The following is a 25,660-nucleotide window of genomic DNA, read 5'->3' as shown; positions in this document are numbered from 1 at the left end:
TATATTGAGCAACCTGAGGGTTATGAGATTCAGGATAGATTAACTCATGTGTGCAAGTTGAAGAAAGCTTTGTATGGCCTTAAACAAGTTCCTCGTGCTTGGTATGAAAGAATTGATAAATACTTGCTAAGTCTAGGCTTTTGTAAAAATGATGCTGACTCTAACATATACTTTAAGGTAGCCAATGATGAAATGCTAATCCTAGTTCTTTATGTGGATGACTTATTCCGTACTGGTAAAGATGAACTTATTATTAGATGTAAGAAAGAACTAGCTTCAGAATTTGAAATGAAAGATTTAGGTCTAATGCATTATTTCCTAGGTCTAGAAGTATGGCAAAGATCTAACGAAATTTTTCTAAGTCAAGGAAAGTATACTATTGACATTTTGAAAAGATTTAGAATGATGGATTGTAAACCCATGTCTACTCCTATGGAATCTAACTTAAAGAAGTTAATTGTTTATGTAGCTAACTCTGATTTTGCAGATCTATCCGAGTATCGATAGTTGATTGGATCACTGATGTACCTAGTTAACACTAGACCAGACATATGTTTTGCTGTGAATGCTCTTAGCCAGTTTATGAGCATGCCCAAACATGTTCATCTTATTGCAGCCAAGCATATCCTAAGATACTTGCGAGGCACAGTTGGCTTTGGGCTGAAGTATCCACTTAACACTTCAATAACCTTGGAAGGTTATTCAGATGCAGACTGGGCTGGAAGCGTCAAAGACAGGAAAAACACCTCCGATATTTGTTTTAGCTTGGGATCTGCAGTGATCTCTTGGGCTTGCAGAAAACAATCCTCAATGGCATTGAGTACTGCTGAAGCTGAGTATATTGCAGCAAGTGTAGCTTCCAGAGAAGCAGTGTGGCTTCGTAAGCTTCTTGCTGGGCTGTTTGGTCAGCCTTGGGACCCTTTAGTTATTCACCTTGATAACTAGAGTTGTATTAAAATGTCTATCAATCCAGTGTTTCATGACAGGTCAAAACATGTGGAAACCCACTATTATTTCATTCGGGATATGGTGCAAAGAGGTGCTATTCAGCGGAAGTATGTCAACATTGATGAGTAGGTTGCAGATATTCTTACCAAGCCTCTATCCAAAGTGAAGTTTGTGTACTTCAGGGACAAACTTGGTATTATGGAAAATGAAACCCTAATTGAGAGGGAGTCTCAATCTCAGTGATACATTGTGTTGTATCAAACCACCCTCTACGGGCAATGTAAGGTGGTATTGTAAACTTCTCAGGGAGAAGTATAATTATTAACCATCCTCTGTGGGCAATGTAAGATGGTATTGTAAATGTTAACCATCCTCTACGGGCAATGTAAGATGGTATTGTAAATCTTCTCAGGGAGAAGTGTAATTGTTAAACCATCCTCTACAGGCAATGTAAGATGGTATTAGTGTAATTTTTGACCATCCTCTGCGGGCAATGTAAGATGGTAGAAAAGATCCTCTCCACCCTCTGCAGGCAATGTAAGGTGGATCCAGTCTATGCTCATGTGCAAGCTGGAAGATTATGATTATGTATTTCCATACTTTGCTTGTGTGCAAGATGGAAGATTATGGTTATGATTCTCTTCCCTAATTAAGAGGGAGTGTTGTTTGTAATTAGGGCTGGCGGATTCCAATTGCCTTGGGCAACATTGGAATCCGCCTAAGGGGGCCCGCCCCTTCTCCAACATATAGGGCCAGGCCTATACCCTTCGGCTACTCCAAAAGGTCCCCACGCTACAAACCCAACACACCACCATGATCGGGCCGACCCTATCCACTTCGCACAAAAAGAAATTAAATAAATTAAAAGACAAATTAAAAGGTTCAAATGCAAGGCAAGCCGACTTGATTAGAAGTGTTTGCTCTCCTATAAATAAGGCATATACTTCTCACAATATCATCAATTCAGTTTCAAGTAAATGCGAAATACATCTTCAGGTAGCGAACTTCTTTGTAAGCAGCAGATCATAGCGAACTCCATTTATGTGCAGCAGATTACCAATTAGATCATAGCGAACTCCATTTATGTGCAGCAGATTACCAATTAGATCACAACGAATTTCATTAAGACAACAGGTTATCATTAAAGATAGTGATCTCCATTGAAGGCTCAAGCAAAGGACTGCGAACTAGCTGAAAGGTGCAGTTAACCCTTGTTATGCACAACAAAACAGATTAGAAGGACTTCAAATCATGATCTCTGTTAGTAAGCTAGTTGTGTAGTCTTCTATGTCATCTTCCTTGTGACTGCAACACCTATACTCCAGATAAGTGTGTAATTATCAATTGAATCTAAAACCATAATCAGATCTGAGGATCTTTTCTGGCTGGGTTTTTCCTCCTAGGAGGTTTTCCCAAGGTAACTTTGTCTTGTCTTTATGCATTCATTTCTTACTATGCTTAAATCTGAGAAACAATAAATCTAATTAACCTAGTTAGAAACAAATTCTAATTTTCTGAGTTTTATTTAATCTGAAAGTACTAAAACTAACATACGTTATATTATTGATATAGTTTTAAATTGTGGCATAAGAATAATGCTTATGGTATAATGATAACACATATGAAAGTTAAGGGACTAATTTGGTGTGCTAGTGGTGTAGATTCGCATAATATTTTGAACTATGACAAATTTATAACCAAAATATAATCTAAATATATTAGTTTTTGTTTAATTAATTATGTTTTTTTGGCCAAGGTTTGTTAAGTTTTTGTAGGGTCTATATTGTCTTTGCTTTGCTTATATATAATACAAAATGGTTTTTGGACAGTTTTAAATATATGTCTTTATAAGGCCTAAATATTTTAATGTAGTTGCTTTGGCATGTGGGTGTTTCTAGGGATTGGATTTGGGCCTTTGTTTCAACTACGCAAGATATTTGAAATAACCCCTCGTTAAATTTATCTACTTCAATCAATTAATTAGCTCTTATCAAATTTTATGATGAATGGACACTAAATTTAGGGCTCAAGTTTATGCTAAACCAAAAACCCTAGATTTCCCTCTTTCATTCCCATGATAACCCTAGCCTAGAATATTTAGTCCATTAAATAACAACAAGATCGATCATAACTTTATATATTGACATATATAAGCAACATATATAAGCAACCCAACTTGCAAATATAGATTTGCATTCATTGATACCTATTTAAACTTGATTTACAACTCATGCGGTTGTTATGAGATTGTTCTTACATTTACAAAAAGCAAGAAATATATTACAAATGTTGTTTCAATATCTTTCATGGATTTCAAAGGCTTTGGTCAACATTTAGAACCTTTTACACTTTTGTTTGATTTGTTCCTATGGGTAACCACTATCATGGACACTTTTCGAGTAACCACTTCTATTGTGACAATTGCAAGTGTCACGTTGTCTTGATATTGTTGGTATCAACCATTGTTTAAGCTCAATTGCATCCTCTAAGTGAGAATTGCTTCTTTGGGCAATAGGATTTTTATCCTTGGCTCGTTATGAACCAGTAGGGTTTTTGTCCTCTAGTTGCTATATCTTTGTGGGTTTCATCCTTAAATCTATTCATTTGAACACAAGTGCTTGAGACAATTTGATCAATGTTTGGTGTGGGTGTTCAAAAGTTTCTTTCTTCACAAGTTTCCAACCCAAAATACCATTCAACTGAGGTTGAAACCAACATGGAGATTGTTTGGTACCAGAGAAGTACATAGGGGGATAACCCATACCAATTGATGTCAGTTTACCCGAAATTTGCATCAACGTGATCAAGGAGGTACTAGGGAGAGGATGGTTGAATTTGCAACACTCACCCATAGTAATGGCAAGAAGAATTGTGGCCACAAACTCTAACTACCACATTAATTGCAGCTAGGGCGGTAGACATAGCTCCATTGGTAGAAAATACATGTAGGACTACATACTCTAATTATGCATTGTTGTTGGTGAAACAAAACCCCAATTGGGGCTATGTGTCATGAAGCATTGTGATATGCTAACATGTTAGGTGGTAGGTGGGATGAATTGTGCAAAGAGGTGAGAGTTTTTCATGGGTTATGGATGATGAAGAACTCCCACCTATATGGTGAATGGATGGCCAAAGTTCGACTCCAATGAGACAAGTTTAATTAATAATGGCTTGACAAGAAAATGGGACTTGGGGATGGGAATCTCTAACAAGTTGGCCAAAAGGGAAGGAAGAGGATGATGGGATTGGAAACTTTGATAGCTTAACAAGGAAGAGGATGGAGGTGAAGAAAGGGCATTAGGTATACTAGGATGTTGAACACTTGGAATACCTAACTCACCCAAATAAGGACTTGGACAACCTAGAATGACACCAAAAGAGGAAGAGGAGGGGTGTAGACACAAAATTCCTAATTGAGAGAGGATGAAGGATCTTGGGAACAAGGCATTGTTGATGTATAACAATATTATTACCAAAATGGGACACAGCTGGGTCCCAAGCGTGAGTTAAAATTTTGGGTTGTAGATTCCATTTTGAATTTGAGTTTTCTAACTATTACTATGATTAATCCAGTTGTATTGTATCTTGGGGTAAAAGTAGTTAGCAAATTGCCAAACCCAAACCTTGAACCTAAGCTTCCTGCATGGCTTGCTCTTTATGATGCCTCATGGTGACCTCTTGGTGACATATAGGGTTGGGTTTCAGGTCCATGCATTGTCATTAGTTTGACTTGTACCTCAAGGTTTTTCCATGGCCATTAAAAGACGCTAAAAATCTAGGAATGGAACTTTGGTTTGCTATGTGAAACTCATCATTTTCTGCTGCTTGCCTCAAAACCATTGGGAAAATATTATTTAATTTTTTTGGTTGAGCACATAGGACATGGGGGTGGGCTTAGATCATTATATATTTACACTAATATAAACCTCTAGGTGTCCTATGGTGTAATAAAGTAGTCAAATTTTTTCTTTGATTTTTTTGAGTATTTGAAAAAATCTCATTGATATGGTTTTCTGGTATGTCATTGTATTCTATTTGTCTTTTCTGTGTAATGCTTCATCAATTGCTCACATAATATGGACAGCATAAAGATATAGAATATCAGTTTACTACTCAGTTAAATTGGATGCCTTCACAATATTGATTCAATATGAATGTTTATTTTTTATTTATCAAATATTACTATTGTATCAAATTTTAATTTACAAAGTAGGAATTATATTCTAGCCTCCACTAGAAGGTTGTTGATGATTTTATTCTTGCTGGTTGCTAACTTGAATACTCTTACACCATCCTTCAAGCCTTGAAACTTGACCTTTTAAGTGGAGTGGCTGTAATAGGGAGTCCTAATTGCGATAGGCCTTCAAGGTGGTACCTTTTCCCCAACTTGCGTTGCCTTTTTGCTGACCATGCTGCTTGATAGTTATTATTTTGTTGAGTCCCTTCATAGTCCTTATGCCACACAATTCTATCAAAGTAGAGCAGAACCTTTCAGTACTTCCTGAAGGCAGGTTGATAGTGTTCTAGAGTCCTAATGGCATGAATACTCCTCCAAATAGTTAGTTACAACCCTCAACAGTTTTCAATGTCCTCTTTAGGGCCCACTTTCTAAAGACAAGAAGTTATGCACTTGATTTTATTGTGCCTTTTAATTAAACAAAAGCTCACAGTGGAGTTTGCATGGTCCCAATGAAAAGGGGACTCCTTCAATTTACGTTTATGTATCCCAACTACCAAAAAAATTAGCAGCTACTTGTTTTTCTTCATCCCGCACTCTCCATAACATGATACAATATTCCGAAAAGAAAGTGGTTTGGAACTTAAGATTTGAATATTAAGTTGACTTCCCTTTGAAAGATTAAAGTAATCTTCAAATGCTATCAAAGAGGTTGGGTGACATAATTTAGAGTCCTAATTTCAGATTCAAATTCCTTAAAGCTAGCGTTAAACCTTCAACATCACATGCCCACTTCTCAACACTAAAACAATAGTAACAAAACTCCAACTCAACAACATTTTGTAGACCCACATCACTACCTTCAGCATTGTGTCTTCCCATTCAAAATAATTTATATTCAGCTTCCTTCATAGATGCGCTGACTCCTTTAATTGTGTTTAGCTTCCTTTGAATAGATATATGTGCTTTAGGCGTTGCAGCAAACTTGACTCTAAAATAATGTTGTGATAAATTTTGAAACTTACCTTTGTCTTCATACCAATCCAAATGTGCCCAATTTATAGGAAAACATAATATTAACACATGTCAGCGACTTAGCATCCCACAACTTTTGGATTGGCGACTATGACAAGGTTTGTTGTAGGCACATCTAGTACATAAGAATTTCAACCTGCAATATTAAATCAAGGTATTTTTTTAGGAACCAACTGGTTTTGTCTTCCAGCTTTGAAGGATTGCAGGCAAATAAGGGAAGTTGTGCAAATGATATTCTATTGTTAATCCTCAATTCTTTTCGAGTGTTCAAATTCATTAGATTCAACACTCAAGGTGATCCTTGAATGGAATCACTCACAATAAAATGAGGGTTTTCATCCCCATTTTGGAATTCTCGCAGCGCATTGATGATCCTTGGATGAGATCACTCCATAGGATAGGGGGATTTCATCCTCAAATTCAAAGTTGGAGGGTTTCATCCTTTGGCAGAAAGGGGAAGAATTTTTGTTCTTTTGGGAAATAAAATTTCATTAAGCATATCCATCTCAATGAGCAGCTTCTCCTTTCATAACTTTCTCAATGGCTTTTAGTCTTCTTTTTTCCTTTTACTTTATTTAATTATTTCTTTTTGCACTTTAGTCACCTTTTTCAACTTGATAATAAAATATCACCATGAGAAGCTCTTTGATTTTATAATAAAATATTAGTTGGACTTTTATTTATAAAATAAAGTTATTTCAAGCAACTTAATATTAAATTATTTTGATTACTCAAAAAGGAGGCATGACACATGGCAATACACGAAGTATAGGCTTAGATTTGTGATGTTCTGATGTACACTACAAGGTACTCTGCATGTGGTAATTGAACTTAGATTTGTGATGGGAAACTCATCATTCGCCACCACTTGCCCCAAACCCATCAGTACTATACTATTATTATTATTATTATCCTTATTTACTTGGTAAATGTTGGATAAAGTTGTAATAGAATTTTAATAAACGATGGTGGTATGTGCTGACATCTTCTAAAGATCTGTAAACATTGGCTTCACCCAATGAATTGACATATTCTATAAATTTTGTTAATATTGAGTAGAATCATTATGTTGCTATATTCTTGAGATTTAAACATTGTTTCCTCTAAATTTTTCTATATTCAATGACAGTAGCTTTGTGCCATGTCCACTTTAATGATGTACAATCTCAGTGCAATGGAAAGAATTAAAGATAGGTCACACTTTTACAAGTATTCCCACTTGCCATTAGATTGCTACCTATTCAAATATTGGAAAGTTCTATTTCAAGTATTGCAGTAAATGCTCTTGGTTTTGCATTTTCGTTTTCTTTTGGTGGCCTTGTCAATTTCCTTAGTTTTTCGTAGTTCATTCATGGAAAAATTGAGCAGATATAACGGTGGTGCCATATGTTTTTGGATTTGTGAAGTCTTGGTACGACAAAGTGCAGCGCTGCACCATTTATATTTGCTTTTAGGATTTTAAACTAGTAAAGGAAGTCCCTTAGTAATCAAATTGCACCAAAATCATGTTAAATTCATTGTGCTAAATAAAAATTAACATATTTTTAAATGCTTGAATGCACCCCATTAAATCTGAGTCACATGACTACGTTTTTTATTACATCACTACTTTATCCCATGACTATTGGGGTTTTAGGCTTCGTAATTGCCTAATTATAGAGATATGTCAGAGAGCACCTTAATATTATTTGAGGGTACATTCACATTGCTTTTCAATGGTTCTAGAAGCCAAGGATCCATAGACTACAAAGATTGGCCCTAAATGCAACAATGCAATACTTACTATACACTTATAAAAATGTTCCTCTTTTTTATAAAAATTAGGTTCTGGTTTTTACATTCCTTGCTTAAAATCTCTCTTCTCATGTAACCCATTTTGCTACTTCAATGAACAAAGAGGACACAACCGAACAAACTGCTGCTATTTTTGTTTTTTTGGCTTTAAGCAAGTCTATGTTGGAGACTTGTGAGTTTGAACTTGACATTCATCAATTTTTGGTAGAAAAAATTCACTAAAAACCACATGCAATCACCCAAGCTGAATCCATGAATCTTGTGCGAGTTGCATGTGCACATGAAAAATCAAAATTGCTAGTTTTTTTTTCCTATTTAATCTTTTGAATCCCAATTGGATTCTTCTTAGGTTTAGCTATATTTCACCTTTAGTTTTTTTTTCCCCTTTTCATTAATTTTTTTGGCTCATAACCCTAAACCTTGAGAATCAGCTCAAATACATTTGAATGTACCAAGGCCAACTGCAGAGGCCACCAAGTACACATAAACATACTTAGACCAATTCCAAAGGCTTGGGGCAAAACTGAGCCAAAACTGGACAAGGATAAAAAACTAAACTAGACCAATTTAGGTTAGGTCAGGGTTCATGCAAAAACCCCAATAACATAGAGAGTAACCATTTTAAGAATTTAAGCTCACTTCCATGTTGTACATAGAGATATGTCAGAGACCTGTTAACTGTATCACAGCTTGTCGACCTCAATGGGGCTAGCTAATCAGATCTTGGAGAGAAGTTGAGACTTTTGTTCTCCCAATAGAAGGTTGTATTTTTCTGCTGGTTGTGCATTTACATTTTGAGAAGCATAGCCATGCTTTAACCTGTGTGATGAAATCCTTGCTCATACTAATGCTACCATACTAGCCTATGAATGTTTTTTAAGTGGTGTTAAACATACTCTGCAAGCTGGTATTATTGAACACAATAGCATGAAACCTTGGGTTCTGGTAAAGGAGTTTATGAATTTAGAGTTCCACAATTATTCAAATGTTTGATTCAAAATCTAAGGAAACATGGGGGCAAGAAAGCCAGGAAGCTTTCCTTCTTTTAGTTTTTCTATATGATACCTACTTAATTTAAGTGACCTTTGGTATTAACTATTATGTGACATTTGTAAATTTCAAGTTTTAAATGGCAAACAATTTGTTGTGACCACTTGTTATGCAATCTGGGTTTTGTTGTGCAAGCAAGCTGATTCATAATAATAATGCAAATATTCCAATTTATAGATGAAGAACATGCTACTTATTGGTGGACATGATACCTGTCTCAATGATTGGAATATACTAAATGCTTTAGTTCATATAAAAGTTGACAATTGCAGTAATTTTAGATGCTTGAATGTGGTATTGATTTCCTTTCAGAAACTTTGATATATGGGTAATGTAGTATTTATGAAAATTGTAGCTGAATGAAAATAGAGCATCCACAAATTTTGGATGATTAAAATGTAGTGGACGTTAAACTGAAACACAATAAAAGAAATTTAGACTGGTCAAAAATTCTTTCAGATAACAAGATGTAGTTTGACCACAAATATGATAATGTTCAATGTAAAAGAATTTACATTTACTGCAGTTGTAATATGTGCCTATGGAAACTTTGAAATTACCCTCTGCTTAATTTAATACCAGATTTGGCAAGCTTTATTGTTAATCTCTGTATATCCATGGAAACTTTGAAATTAGTCTCTGCTTAATTTAATATCAGGTTTGGCAAGCTTTACTGTTAATCTTGGTATGTCTATGGCTTGATACTTACTGTTTTTGCAGATTGTTGTGGGTGGGAGAAATAAGTACCAGATCAATGGCCACCTTGCGCAACCCTCACGTGTACAGAACCTTTTTCATTCTGTACAGCTCAATGTCAACAACCCACATTTTCTCATTATGCAAGGGCGCATCACTAAAGTTCTTAACATGAAGCCTCCTGAGATCTTGTCGATGCTTGAAGAGGCAGCAGGTACTAGAATGTATGAAATGAAAAAGGAATCTGCTCTAAAAACACTTGAAAAGAAGCAGACAAAGGTGAATGAGATAGATAACGTATTGACTGAAGAGATTCTTCCTGCTCTTGAGAAGTTGAGGAAGGAGCGTGTGCAGTATGTGCAATGGGCAAATGGCAATGCAGAACTGGATAGACTCAAGAGGTTTTGTATTGCATATGAATTTGTGCAAGCAGAGAAAGTGCGAGATGATGCTGTGAGTGGAGTTGAACAAATGAAGTCTAAGATTCTTGAACTTAAGAATTCCATGGAACAAATACAATTGGAAATAAATGATAAGGAAAAGGCGATATCAGATCTAAGTGCAGAAAAGGAGAATCAGTTGGGTGGATACATGAAAGCCCTATCTGAGAAGGTAGACATGCTTTCTAAAGAACTTGTTAAGGAAACATCTGTATTCTCTAATCAGAAAGACACTCTCAAAGCTGAGCAAAAAGCAGCTGCAAAGGTAACAAATAGATGACCCATATTTACTACCAAAATTTACTGTCAGTTCAGCCCTTGGTAGCCTGAGGCAATTTCAAAAGTATACATTATCTGATCTGTAATAAAAATTCAATGCATGATGGGAATCCTTCAAAATTCAAGCATGCAATATCAATGTGTTTTTTTCTAGGAATGATGTGACCCTATAATCTTCTTTTTTTTCCCTCTCATCTTGTTTATGTTTATTTGCCTTTCTGAAATTCGCGGGAGATTGTTTTTAAAGTACTGATGTGACACTTATATTTTCTTTTCCATATAGCTACATAAAAGTATTCAAGACATTGAAAACTCTATCCAAGAAAGAGATGCTGCTGTTCTAAGGGCCGATGAGGGAGCAGCTGATCTAAAGCTTAAAGTAGAAGATATGAAAAAGAACTTAGAAGATCATGAAAAGGAATACCAGGTACACAGCTTTAATTGTTTTGAAGTCTTGAAAGAAATGTGTCTGCACACAAGTGTGCACTTGCATGGTGTAGTAAAGGTCTCAAATCATTTTCTGTTCACTTGGTTAGTTTGGGAATATTTTCTCTTAACTTTGTGAAGAAGTTAATTCTTTATAGTTGTTTTTTTATAGGGGGTATTAGCAGGTAAGAGCAGTGGGGATGAGGAAAAATGTCTTGATGATCAACTTGTAGATGCAAAAGCAGCAGTTGGAAGTGCTGAAACTGAAGCAAAACAACTTAAGACTAAAATTAACCACTTAGAAAAGGAATTGAGAGATAAGAAGAAGATTTTATCATCAAAAGAAAAGGAGGCTAATGCTGTTGAGAGAGAGCTGCAATCTAAAAGACAGGAAGTTGAGAAAATAAAGACAGCAATGGAAGGTGTTGCTTATGAAGAAGGACGCATGGAGGCATTAGAAAAGGTTATTTGGACAAGTAGAAGGGCTGCAACCATTTTTTAAAATACTATATTTAGAATAAATCCCTTTAATTTGTTGGACAACTAACTAATACGTTAAGTAAAAATCAGGAGCGTTTGCAAGAATCTGAGGCAGTTCAGAAGTTGAAGGCCGATATCAGGCACCTCGAGGCTCAATTAGGAAATGTTCAGTTTACCTATAATGATCCTGTAAAGCATTTTGATCGGTCAAAAGTTAAAGGTGTTGTCGCACAACTTTTAAAAGTTAAAGATGCCTCGACAATGACTGCATTGGAGGTTACTGATAATTTCAAGTTTTTGTGAAATTTTGCCTTATGAAGCTACTGTTTGATATATATGCAAATTAATTTAAAAGTATAAGTATTATCTTGGTTATTAACTTGAATAGCCTTTGAATATTATTTCATTTGATGATGAATGGAAAAATTGCATTTGATTTTTCAGGTTGCTGCAGGAGGGAAGTTGTTTAATGTGGTAGTGGATACAGAACAAACAGGGAAGCTATTACTTGAAAAAGGAGGTCTACGAAGAAGAGTAACGATTATCCCTTTAAACAAAATCCAAGCCCATACCATTTCATCGAGAAGTCAAGAAGCAGCAGCTAAACTGGTTGGTGACTATTTCTAAGCTTTGACATTATTTCTGCTTCTGTAGTAAGTTGTTATCTTTGCCAATTACCTCTTCATCATGCGGTTTTGGTCATTCCTTCTGCAGGTGGGCAATGGAAATGCAAGGCTGGCACTATCTCTTGTTGGATATGAAGATGAAATTGAAGTATAAATTACCCTTCTCTCTCTGACATGCAACTTATTATCATCTTTACTGTTCTGTGTACTACTCCACCTTTTAATCTTACGTGGAGCTTCCAAGAAGTTGATCTGTGTGGAATTGCTAAAAAAATAAAACAGTAGTCTAAATTTGACACCAGCGAAATGGTAATGTTCCTACAACTAGAGATGTTTTACCAGAAACTTGAACTTGACATTCCAAACCATTTACGTGAATCCTTTTTGAATAAATGCACAGACACATACATAGACTTTATGCATAGAAATGTGCTTGTGAAGAGATGTATTTTATTTTTATGTTGCATGCAGAATGTGTGTCATCTAACCAATTTCTACATTTAGCATGCAAATTCACAAGCTTTGGTGTAATAAATCAAAAGAATAAATGCCAAGGTATATGTATCATTAGTTATCATGCATCTCTACTGCCTACCTTTTGACACACATTTATTGCGGTGTGAATTATCAAAATGAATGCAATTCTTGGATCAAATCAGAGTTAGGTCATGTCAATTTACAAATTGGAGCTAAGCTCGAATTTGGCATTGATTCCTGATATGCTTTATTCAATTTCAGAGGGAATTTTTTAATTGGAGTGTTTGTTTTTCCAACATTAGCTTTATCTGATCAAAAAAACTTGGACATTGTGATTTTTTTCCTTTATGTTGTCATCTTGGTTGTAGACAACTGTATTAAATGCTGTTTCAATTTTCATCTTCCTTTATATCATCTTTGTATGCTCGAGTTTCACCATAAATAGCAATTTTTCCATGTTCATTCAATCAAATTCTCTTTTGCACTTATTTATGTGTTTGATATCAGGGCTGAACAAATTACTTATACTGCTTATGTTACATTACATTCGTGACCTCTAAATCTCTGTGTAGATAGGTGAGCTCCTTATTTGTTTTTAGATTCTGATAAACATAACTACCAACCTACCTGCATTGGTTTGAATTTCATTTTATACTTGTAAGAAGTGTTTGTACTTTGTGCTTTAAATCTTTGTAAACCCTTTGTATTTGATAGTTCTTTTAGTATATACAAATATAGAGGTAGTAAAATTTGTTAAAAATCACTGAAGCCCATTTGCCTTTACATGAGGGATATAATAAAATGTGATGTCTTTGTTGAGAGTTTTGGAGGGCAAGGATGCATAGCACTTTGATAGGATTCATAGATACGCTAAAAGTAGGAGAATTGAGGATCTTCAAAAGAAAATATACTTTCCTAAAAGGCCTTGTATGCCAATTTGTCTTCTAGGGAATGCTATTTCTTTGGTTCTTTGGTTTATACATGTAGTAGGTGTACATAATTTGATAAATTTGGTGGGAAATTTTGGCTTAAGAATCTAAGGAAGTAAATTCCTATATTATTTAGCTAAACAATAACAGGTTCGTATGGTTAGGAAGACTACAAAATGAAGATCCTGAAATAGACATGAAATGTGACAAAATTGAGGAGATGATAGATTATTTTCAGGTGAGGAATAAGATTGAGCTGGTCACGGAAGGTGCAGAGGTCGATGGAAATTTCTACCCGTCGCCAGATCATCGTAGGACGCGGAGCCACGAAGAATTTCTAGAAGAAACAAGGTTAAGGCGAAATCTAGTCGAGGAGACGCGGGATCAGTTTAGGAACTTATCCCTCACACCACGAAGTGAAGATCACCAACGGGAGGCAGGAGTAGGAGCGTGTCCGAACGAAGGGGAGGGCAACAGTACGGGTGTAGGTGCCACACGTGACAGGCAAAACACCGTACCTCCAGGACACACCACCAACACTACTGGAGGTAGCAATGCAGGACCACAGACACAGCCACAGACACAGACACAACCGCCTCCAGGAAGACGACCAGGGATGGCGAGCAAACAAAAGTTACCAAAGTTCACAGGGGACGGCAAGGAAGACCCCTTACGGCACTGTCGTACATGTGAGACCATTTGGTCTGCCAACGGAGTAACAGACCATGATGACTGGGTACAGCAGTTCCCAGCCATGTTACGAGGAGTCGCCATAGATTGGTACTCCGATATAGATAAGCAAAAAGTGGCCACATGGGCTACCCTACAGAAGGAATTCACGGAGGAGTTCCGGTTGCTTCGTGATGACAACGAAATTGTGACAGAGATATATAGTACCAAGCAAGGTACTAAGGAGACAGTACGGGCATATAGTCGGAGGCTGAAAGAACTCTTGGGTAAAATGGAGAGCCAGCCGACTGAGGGTTTAAAAAACGATGGTTCGTGGAAGGATTGAAATCCTCCCTACGGAAAAAAATGAAGATTGTACCTCCGACGTCATATGACGACGCCTATAACAGGGCAATGGATCTGGAAAGCGAGTACAAAACATCAAGAAAGAAGAAAAGTAATAGATATTCATCTGACGATGAAGAAGATTCTGACGGAGAGAGCAGTAGCAGTAGCGGATCAGGTAAAAAGGTACACGCGCTCTAGAAGGACATGGAACGAATGCTGAGAGAATTCAAGGCCATGAAAGGGAGTACAAGTAAGATGGAAGAAACTGAAGTATGGTGTACAGACTGCAGGAGTGATGGACACACAAAGGGTACTTGCCCGAAGAAGGCATTCTGTGAGATTTGCCAAATGATGGGACACTCCACCAAGGAGTGCCCATACAATATGAAAACCCGAAGCCCGAACCAGGTGTTGTTCACAGAGCAGGCCACAACATCCGCACCAGCGGGTACGGGCCAGCAGACTAACACAACGGCATCATCTGGAGGATACCGGGATAATAGACGCGGCGGCGGCGGAAGAAACAATAACAATAACAACAACAAAAACCGGATCCAGTACGATGCCAAGGGCCGGCCAATGATTCAATGTAGGGCCTGCAATCAGTGGGGACACTTCGCCCGCGATTGTACGAAGGAAGCCAACACTCAACATCTCTGTCGATGGTGCGGGCCAGGCGACCATGAGGACGCAAATTGCCCGAAGCCTGGTGTACACCTTCTAAACATAGAACCTACGAAGGCAGAAGTATTGGCAATCACAAGGGCGCAGGCTAAAAAGACTGCCTACCCAAATCCCCACACAAAGACTGAGAGTACGGGAGGCCAGAGACGAGATCACGAAGGAGATGGCCGCACAAGGACAAAACAGTCACCAGACAGCGAGTCCAGCACGAGCAACAGGGAGCACCATCGGGCCCAGCCACAACGGCACTTACCGAGGACATGGCAGAGTCAGGGACCGAGGAGTCACCGCACCGGGTAGTGGTCGAGCAGGGGCTGACGGAGGTGGAGGCTACCGAGTCTCACGTGCGGTTGGAGGTCGTGGGTGGTGACGCCGTGGTGACTATTTCTGCTTCGTTGTTGGAGGAGCCGACCACAGTGACCCCTCCCCCAGTCACAGATATGCGTGCTGACCTCGAGGCTATGCAGAGTTGGCCCACATTGCGGTTTCAGATGACACTGGCACAGCCGGAGGGAGCTGTTGTATTTTCACCGCGTCGAGAGACGGGAGCGGAGGTAGTCCACTTGGATGACTCGTCAGGGGAGGCACACGGACTCACAGTTGGGCACGAGGCAGGGGAGGTCGCCTCTGGGCAGGCACAAGGAGATGGTGCACCTTCGGTGGCGGAGGCGGTACCTTCGCAGCAGGCTACAGTAGTGACCGCTCCACCAGGGATTTCCCAGTCTTCGGCACAGGTGGGAGAGGATGTTGAGACTTATCTCGCGGACATGGCTGATATGGTAACGAGGGGTAGGCGGGTAGTGGCCGCCGCCCAGACGCAAGCATTGCAGCAGGTGGTGGTGGAGCTCGAGTAGGTCCTACAGTTTATGCGGGTGGGCTGCCCGACAGCCTTTGCTACCTGCTTTGAGTCTCAGGGGTGGCCGACTACGGAGACAGAGGAGATGCTCCAGGCCTGGAGGCTGCGTCAGCCCGTTGTGGAGAGTCGGGTGACGGTCGTTGTCCGTGAGATCGAGCAGGTCTATCGGGATGCCTATTATACATTGAGGCGCACATAGCAGGAGTCTGCAGTCAGGGAGGCTTCCAGAGTAGCGTTGGAGAGCGAGGTGGCCAGTCAGCAGGCCTCATGGGCAGCCGAGAGGGCGCAGTTGCTGGCACAGCTAGAGGCGGCCCGCACAGAGACGGTTGAGATTCGGACAGCGAAGGCGGAGGTAGAGACTCACTTGGCAGCCGAGCAGACACGGTTGGCCTGCGCCACGACGGCAGTGGATACCAAGGAGAAGGAGTTACTGGAGGCAGCACACATGGTGAAGACAGCTCTAGAGAAGGTCCTCGTGGCGGAATGGGATGTGGCTGCACGCACTCAGCAGGTGTATGAGCTTCGTTCCCGCTTGGCAGCCCAGACACCGCCATCTCACACTTCTACTTCAAGGACGCTTTCTCAGCCCCCTCCCTAGTCTTTCCAATATCTTGTATAGGTTGCATTATCTCCATTTTTGTAAGTCGCCTGGAGACGACTTTTCTTTTTGGGGGGGATGATGTTGGCGGCATTATTGTACACGGGCATAATATTAGTTAATTATGTGTAATTATTTTGGTTAGTTGGCAACCGAGGGGTGGAAGTTGCGGTGCGACGGTTGGCGCTCGCACCCCCTCGGTACCCTTTTATACTCCGGAATGTAACTTGTAAAACACACTTATTATGAATAGAACATCTGTTACACTTGTCTGATATTTACGGCATTATTCTGCATTATGTTCTTTATGTCTTAAGTTATTCACCCGAGAGGGCAAACAAACTGAGCAATAAGGTTGGACTAGTTGCAGAAAAGAAGTATCGGGTAATCAATATCATTGGGCCCCCTTGAATTTGAAACCAAAAAGTCAAGACTGAAATTTTCCAAGGAGGCAAGTCCAGTTGTTTTTTTGGTATGTAAATGTAGGTGTAGGGGTCTTCTCCTTCTAATTATATGATGATCAAATAGAAAAACAACCTTTTTCGCCAAAGAACAAAATAGGCAACAAAGTAGGAAAACATTAACCATCCAAATACATAATACCTCTCAAGCTGCTTGCCCTCGGGTTTCTTCCATGCAAAACAACATTTTGGACCCAAAAGGAAATGGTGTTGACAATGACTTTTGTCTTGTCTTGACTCCAAAAGAAAGCTTCCGCTTTGTTTCAACTTGTGCTTGAATTCTCCCAACAAATCAACCATGGTGCCCTCTCTTGTAGATTTTATAAGCTTAGTAATGGCATTCGAGTTTGCAACCTCATCTACTATAAAGATGCTGCAAATGTTTGCCATGTTAGAGTGGAAGTCATATATTGTGATGAATTTGTGAATGTTGACCAAATACTTTTGTTGAATGTATGTGTGTGCCATTGCTTCAATGAGATCTTGGACAATACCCATCAAATTTTGAAAGAACTATGGAGGCCATCACATTGTTATACTTGTTGTGAGGATTTTTTTTGACAATTCTGGCTTTGTCACCTTTCAAATGGTGTTTTCTACCAACAATTGGCCTATCACAAAGATCTCACAAACTTTGTCAAGATATTAACGTTGCTATTTCTTGAGCTCCAAATATACAAATAGGGTCACATTCTTTTGCAAAGCCTAGTTAGTGTGTTGTGTACCTAGTGAAAAATTGAGAAGATGTAATGTCATGGATTCATCTTGTCTAAGCTAAATATAGCTCAATTTGGGTCTTGAGGATCCACACATATTCTAGAGTTGGTTGCATGTATATTGGATTCAAACCCAAGCCCAAGTGTCTTGCAAAGAAGCTTTCCCTTAATCTAGAAAAATATGCCATCCATCTCTGTTTTGAGCCAAAATGCAGCTAGAGACTGTTGCTTCTTTCCATGCTATTCATTGGAACTATTTCAAGCATTCAAATCCTCTCGTGAGCCTTATTTGGAGTCCTAGACATGACACATGCCATCCCATTGAGAGGTATAATCCACAATAACAATTTGATCTTCCTTTTTGATGATGTGGTTGCCTAGGAATTTTGCCACTCCACAGGCTTCCTTGTAGCAATGGCTTTTCTCATACATGGTGAACGAATCCAAGATGTCTCAAATTCCTTTTGAGATGTTGTTCACTTCTGAATTTTGAGTTCCCACTTTTTGTCCCCATTGTTCATAATTGATTCACTTTCAGTTGTGACATGCATAATACCACAATCCTTGGCTAGGGAAATTCTATGGGCTAGAGGTTGTTCCTCAGCTTGTTTGTGCTTTGTTCCAACATCACATAGGAAGCATTAATCAAGGAACCTCGTGAATTATTGATCATGCACTTGGCTCTAGACAAACTTGGGTTCCCTCTTGACACTCTAGTGAAGTTGAGTTTGTGGAAGCCTTTGTCATGGAGGTGATCATTTGATTTGTGCTCTGTCAAGTTTAGTGGTTTGATCACCCATGGGCCCATGATTGGGGGGATCAATTGGGTGTGAAAGGGCCATTACCTCTTGATGCTAGTCTTACAAGAACAGAAAAGTTTGGATCTGAAAATAACATTGGGTAATCTCAATTTGGTGTTGGTCCAAGACATTTGTTGCAAATTTTTAAATCCTTTCATAGTCTGGACCAGTTGTCCCGATTTTGCATTATAATATTTTTGACATTAATATTCATACTTTTCAATTAAAAACGTGAATACATTGTCTTATTCATTCTATTCCATTGATATATTTACACATAAATTATCATGTTGATTGGATGAACCTTAAAATGAAGACACTTGGTAGCGTATTCTGAATATTTTAACATTTTGCAGAGCATATTCTTGGAAGGATGATTGCATGATGATGAATGTTGTTTATGATGATTTTGTATGACTTTTATTTTGTTGTCATTAATGACATCTATAATGTTCATTGCTAAATTGAGGACCTTCGTTATGTGTTTCATTCAGATTACACTATTCTTTTCTTTTGTATGATATTTTGGATAGCCTGATATTCAGATTATTGTCATTTAATTTTTTATGTGATGATTTTTTATGTGATGGTTTAATTTTTTATGTCATTTAATTTCTTATGGATTATGCATGCTTTTGCAGGCAGCTATGGCATTTGTATTTGGTGGTACATTTGTTTGTAGCAATTCGGATGCTGCAAAGGAGGTAACTTGAGATTCTGTGATTGTAGTAATGCATGTTGAATGATAAAATCAAAGAAAATATAATGGTTTTGAGGTGATCTGACTTGACAGTTTTACTGGTAAAGAAAGGAGAAAATAAGGAGAGCTTTAGTACTAGTACTTCAATTTGTTTAAGCTATTTTGGAAAATCTCTGTACTCTTTTAGTTGGACATTTTTTTTATGTGCTTTGAAGGCACTAATTGCAACCTGTTATCCCTTAATCAATTTTTTAATATATCATTTTTGATAGAAGGATTTAGTTATTGGTAAAAAATGTAACAATGAAACATACTTCTGAACAGAAAGATTGTTTTTGTCTGGGCTATTGAGATCTTAAAGTACACAGCATATACTAATTATGATAATAGGATGAAAGAAATTCTTTTTCCATATTCTTATGTCTGACATCAGTATCTTATCTTCTTTCAAATGGGAGAAGCTTATTTCTTTACCAATGAAATCATTTATTCTTGCTAATATTGCTATTTGACTGAGATGTAGGAGAGCCCATCTAGGTTTACTCGGAAAACCCCTTTCTATCTATAGGGGCAACCAACTGATTGGAGTGGAGGTCAAGAAACCTGTCAGGAGGGCCTTGCCCTTAAGTGGAAAAACAGTATAAGAGGTGGAGGCTTTTCAGTAAAAGACAAAAAAACATTATACTATATCAGCAGGAAAATTTATCACAGCAACAGACTGGGTTTTGAAATATGATCTATTAGTTTTCTAGATTTCTATTGGAAGCATTGTCATGATACCAGAATACCATCAAATGGCCATTGTAACCATGTTAATACAATATCTGTATGTAAAGAGACGAAGATCCAGCTTACTATTAGTTTCACGAACACAAGAAGTATCCCGATTCCCAGGATTGCAAAAGTTAAATTTCCAATACTATCACTAAGCCTTGGATAATATCCTCATTAAAATTTACTTAATGCTATATCAATTCTATCCACGAGCCCATGATAGAAAATGTCGTCATTCCTTTTTAATTTTGCTTTGATAGACCTTTATTGGTAGGCCATCCATACTTTTCCATTCCCGCACCATACCATTGGAATTTTAAAGCATATATTATTCACTTAAGTTTATAGGTGTTACATAAAACAGGAAGTAAAATTTTAGATATTTTAAATATAGTTTATTAATGAAACAATGTTACATATAATATTTATTATGCTTTAAAAAAATCAGTCGATGCAACCCAATTATAATCAATGTCTCTTGTTAGTACAATTCTAACAAATTTTTTATATGGAATGCTAGAGTCAAGAGACCCTATGCAATATCATGGGACACATTTTGCAGCTTGCCAATGTTCCTCTTGCAATTTAGAGATAAATTGAAAAAGACAATCCACTTCAAAACACAAATCTGGTTTGGTGGTAGCGAGATAATTGAAACTACTTACCACTTGTCAATACATTGTTTCATTGACTAGTGGTGAAACAGTGTTAGTTGAGAGCTTCATTGCAACTTGTGTAGGTTTAGATGTTGGATTACAATCAACATTTTGAATTCCTTTAGAAGAGGTTTGACATACTTAGATTGTGATACACGAATAGTATTATCAGATTGCTAAAATTAATTTGTGATATAAAAATTATATAACTAGATTGTGAAAATTAAATCTAATATAAAAATAGTATAATGAAGTAGGTCCAAATTGTACATAAGAACAATAATGAAGTAGGTCCAAATTTGTCATTTGAAAAACACAATAGATGTAAACTTTCTCTTATTGAATTGAGTCAACATTGCTTCCAATGATGGCAATATCATCGACATAGACAACAAGAATTATTGTGTTGCCCCCAACAATGTTTTACTTAGAAAGCTGGTTTGGAACCTCCTTTTGAAACTAGAGGTTCTAAGGTACTTATCAAATTTGAAATACTAGGCTTGAGGAATTGGCTTGGTTCATACTAGGTCTTTACCAACCTACACATTGAATATTCTTTTCTAGGGACTTGGAACCTTTGTGGTCAAGCCATCTAAATTGCATTTGCCACGTCTTTGTTCAAGAAGCCAATTTTGATATCCATTTGATATATGTTACATCCAAGTTGCAATAAAATTGATCGATCAAAAGTTTATCATCTTTATGATAAGGGCAAAGGTGTATTCATAGTTTACCCCTTCCTCCTATGCATATTTTTTCCCAACAAGACAAGCTTTGTACTCATCTAAAGAACCGCTGGATTTACTCTTAAATTTTTATGAATCTATTTACAAACAATGGATTCTTTCCTTGGGGTAATTTTGACAACACGCTCCTTTTTTCATTAATGCATCAAATCCAATTTTGTAGCCATTGCAAATGTACTAGATGCAAATATTTGTGAAACAACAAATGTTCCTAGGATCTTGATCATCAGGGCATCTTGGGGGCTTCTAAAAGTTCTACAATGATCATAAGGATGTCAGGAAGTCCTCACAGCCTGGGTGACATTAAAGCTCATTTGAAAAACAAAGTTTCTCTATCTCATGATAACAATTTTGATTTGTGTCAAAGATTTGAATAGACAAACAACATGATGGCATGCACAAATGGTTGATGTTGGAAGACAATGACTATTTACACTATATCGAAGGGAAAATAAAACAACTACTACTCTATTTTTGTTTACTTAGATGTAGAGTTTCTTGTCTCAACTTTAGGAAGTTGGTGATCAAATATTTCGTAATTGTGAGTTTCTATTGATTATTCTAAGAAATTTCTAGTCAAATTACCCAGTTTCATTGTTAGTTCTTTGAATAATGATGATTTGGTGAAATTAGTGAGGATCCCGTTTTGGTATTGAATAACGCATAGTGATAAAATTACAAAAAATGGCATATGCCATGGAGGCTTCTGTGGTCTCAAAGGTTGTCCTATGAATCCACTAAGGTGTTGATTCCACATCCTTAGAAAAGGTATTGTCCCTCAACCATGTTGGTGGGGAAGGGGTAATGAGCACATGATCTTAACAATCACAATAACATCAATTGCACAATATCAATAGCAAAATGAACTCAAGAAGAACACATGATTTACATGGGAACCCTTATGAAAGAAAACCATGGCAGAATGTTGCTTATATAAAACTCTTTTACAAACTTCGTAGGCACCAATCTATTGGAGACACCAATCCCCATGATTAATTTGTAGGCAGCAACACCCACCACTGAATTTGTAGACACCAACCTAGTGAAATATGAGGTACCAAGCTCTAACTCAAGGTATTTGTCCTCCTTAGATATGCTCTGCCAATCAATGATATAAGCTTGGTTTCCTTCAGTAATCATCTTCTTATATTTGAAAGATCAATTTCTGCTCCCTTTTATAAAATCAGATTGTTTTTGTATGATAAAACTTTATCTCATCACTTCTCTCTTGAATAGTAAATGTTCCTTTTATACTTCACACATCTCACTACTCTTCTTCTCCTCGAATAACTGCTAATGTATTTATGATATATCTTCAAATCTCCACACTGAATTCCATCCACAATTCTTTCTCTTTTTATGTCTTCTTGCCTCTATGAAGAGAGGCATCCCTTTAACTAGAGATAACCATAGTTGCATGGGTACTCGTACCCAGCCCATGGGTACTAGTACTGGAGACTCGGATGTGTATCCCACACCGCAAACTTGGTTGGAAATCTCTCCATAGAGAGGAGACTTCCCGCTAACGTATCCGCCCGTCTCCCACTGTCTCCCACCGTCTCCAGGCCAAACAAAAAAAAGGAAACCCTAAAATGCTAAAAAAACAAAACACATGCAACAAAATAATCAAAATGCAGTACAAACGGAAAGAAAAACAACACTCAAAAGAAAAGCAGGTCACAAGGATTTCTTAAAATGTTGCAACAGCAATTACTAAATTATTATATTATATTTAATGTTCAATGTCGTTATATTTTCAGAATTTCTATAAATTATTAAATTATATTTGAAAGAAATTGGCGTCTCCAAGTACCCACGTCTCCTATTTTGGAAAAATAGCCGTACCGGTACCAGCACCGGTCTCCAAAGTCTCCAAGTACCCCCATACTTGTGCAACCTTGGAGATAACCCTTTCAAAAGTCACCACCTTTGCTAACAAATCCTTTATACTTTTATTTATTTTCAAATGCTATCTCAAAGATAATTATTACCTTTTCACCGTTCCACATTATTACCTTAATCGCTGTCTTTTATGAACTTTAATACTCACAACTTCTTACCTATGATTTGCCACCTTTCTTGCTGCCTTGTAAGGAATTGCTGCCACCCTTTAATTTTTGCTGCTCATTTGTTAATTGCTGTTGTTGTCTTTTAATTTCTACTGCTACATTATGTCTTAATGTTAATTCACTGCCTAATATATATTACTTGGTGATTAACAATGGTCATGTCTCTTGTAAATAATTATGAGGTCGGCCCACATTATTATTTTTGTATTATTACCAAAGGAAGTTGGCCAGCATTAAGTTGGTTAACCAACAATAAAAAAGGATACGTTTTATGTCATATTCAAAATGTGGTTGACCAATATAGAATATATGATATAGTGTTTTATTTTACTTTTTATAAGAGAAAAGTTGACCAGCATATATTTAAATGAGTCTTACATATATGCCAATATGAAGAGTGTTGATTTGAGTCCATAAGCTTGTCTTCTGGTCTCTTGATTTCATTCTTTTCCTGAGTTACTTTGTATGGCGATTAGTGGCCTTTGGCCTTTATATGATTTCTTTCAAACCTTTGATATCAGTGACTAAATGCTTGCCAATGCCTTTGACTTCAATTGTCACTGTAGTCCTTTGACATCAATGACAACAATATTTCCAACAAGGGGTGTTCCCCTCGATCCCCAAGTGCAAAGGCATTGCTAGTTAGAGAATGCAAGAAAAATTAAAGCCACAGCTCATCACAATATATGACTAGACGACAGACTATGGCAAGTCAGGTTCCCAATTCAAGGAGCATGATAATTTAAGCTTACCAGGCTAGAATCTGAAACTACCTTCATCTTTCATAGCAGGTGCACATGTATGATTATGGGAAATGTGGCTTTAATCTTAGAACTCATTTTTACATTTGTAGAATGGAGAGCATTATTTAAAACATACGTGATAATAATTGCAGTGTTATTAACAATGGTGATTTTTAATAAGTTCATGCAAGCATGCACACATTATTTTGCCATTTTTTTAGTTGAATAAAAGAGAGCATAATTTACAATATACGTGATAAATAATTGCACTTTTATTAACAATGATGCTTTCTAATAAGTGCATGCAAGCATACCTGCATTGTTTTGCTATTTTTAAAAAAAATGAAAAAGGAAAAGATTAAGTCAACTAAAATGAATGAATAAATAAATAAAAACACACCCTTTGTGAATAGCAACTCAACCTGCAAAAACCTTTATCGTTTAGTTATCTGTGTGAAATAAGAGCTCCTTTAGCTATCTGTGTGAAAAAATTGCATTCCATTTTAACTGATGTTCGGTGAGTTATCATTTTGGTATGATTTTTGGCAATTCAGGATAAAATTTTTGTGGTTTTCTCAACAACCACTGCCATGATTTTTTGCAAAAACATGGAGCTAAGACCTTGCAGTGATAACTAGTGGGCAAGATTTCATGGCAATTACTGTCCCAGTTTGATACATATATTTGCAGCCATGATACATATATATAATTTGAGCTGCCATTTGTGGGCAAGATTTCATGGCTGCTATTTGCTGTCCTGTTACTATCCCCAAATTTGGGGGCATGGTCCCCTTGTCCCCGAAACCTGCACTTCACGATCCCTTGTTCTCTAAACTCTGTGGAGCAATGCTTTATTCTTGGGCAGTTATCTGTTACATTTTAAAGAGGCTTGTTAAATATTCTTGACAAGTGAACTACACATCCTCATAACAAGTAAACTACAACAGACACCAATATGTTAAATATATCACAAGCCTAACCAAGCCAGAAATCTATGCCTCTACAATGTTGACATTATCTAAACGTTGTAGATATTATTACTATGACAAAGCTACATTACTCTAACAAATCTCATCATGTTTTAAATCTCAGCGTGGCATCATTCAACCAATAACCAGAATCATTAAGTGTAGTGAATCCAATTGACTGAACACAAACAAGTACTAACTATGAAGCCGCAAAACTGTAGTCTAATGAGACTTTTGGATATTTTAATATGCATTGGTAGGGATCTCTTATATTCTTGGTCTGAATTTGATGTTTATGTGCAGGATATTCATTGTTTCAAATACCAGTTCTTCATTGGAGCAACACAAACATTAATTAGTGATCTTCTATGTCTTGTAGATTGCTTTTCATAGAGATATACGATCTCCGAGTGTAACTCTTGAAGGCGACATTTTTCAGCCAAGTGGTCTTCTTACAGGTGGAAGTCGCAAGTAAGAATGTCTTCAGTGATTGTTTAGTATTTTTTCTTATA

At 37.3% G+C, this 25,660-nt stretch overlaps 1 protein-coding gene across 1 annotated transcript in view; it reads left to right on the top strand.

Annotated features, from left to right (window-relative positions):
* Positions 1 to 25,660, top strand: part of LOC131058483 (structural maintenance of chromosomes protein 2-1) — a 47,043-nt gene that overhangs the window by 7,762 nt on the left and 13,621 nt on the right. The window contains exons 2-9 of the mRNA XM_057992275.2: positions 9,728 to 10,408; positions 10,706 to 10,849; positions 11,021 to 11,311; positions 11,419 to 11,604; positions 11,773 to 11,937; positions 12,043 to 12,102; positions 19,134 to 19,196; positions 25,528 to 25,619. Of these exons, the coding sequence (XP_057848258.2) occupies positions 9,728 to 10,408; positions 10,706 to 10,849; positions 11,021 to 11,311; positions 11,419 to 11,604; positions 11,773 to 11,937; positions 12,043 to 12,102; positions 19,134 to 19,196; positions 25,528 to 25,619 (1,682 nt within the window). The remainder of the gene's footprint in view (positions 1 to 9,727; positions 10,409 to 10,705; positions 10,850 to 11,020; positions 11,312 to 11,418; positions 11,605 to 11,772; positions 11,938 to 12,042; positions 12,103 to 19,133; positions 19,197 to 25,527; positions 25,620 to 25,660) is intronic.

The sequence above is a fragment of the Cryptomeria japonica genome, chromosome 5 (assembly GCF_030272615.1).
Source record: "Cryptomeria japonica chromosome 5, Sugi_1.0, whole genome shotgun sequence".
In the NCBI taxonomy this organism is placed as follows: Eukaryota; Viridiplantae; Streptophyta; class Pinopsida; order Cupressales; family Cupressaceae; genus Cryptomeria; species Cryptomeria japonica.
Note: the sequence above shows the minus strand (reverse complement) of the source record. Positions and strands in the feature narration are given on the sequence as shown.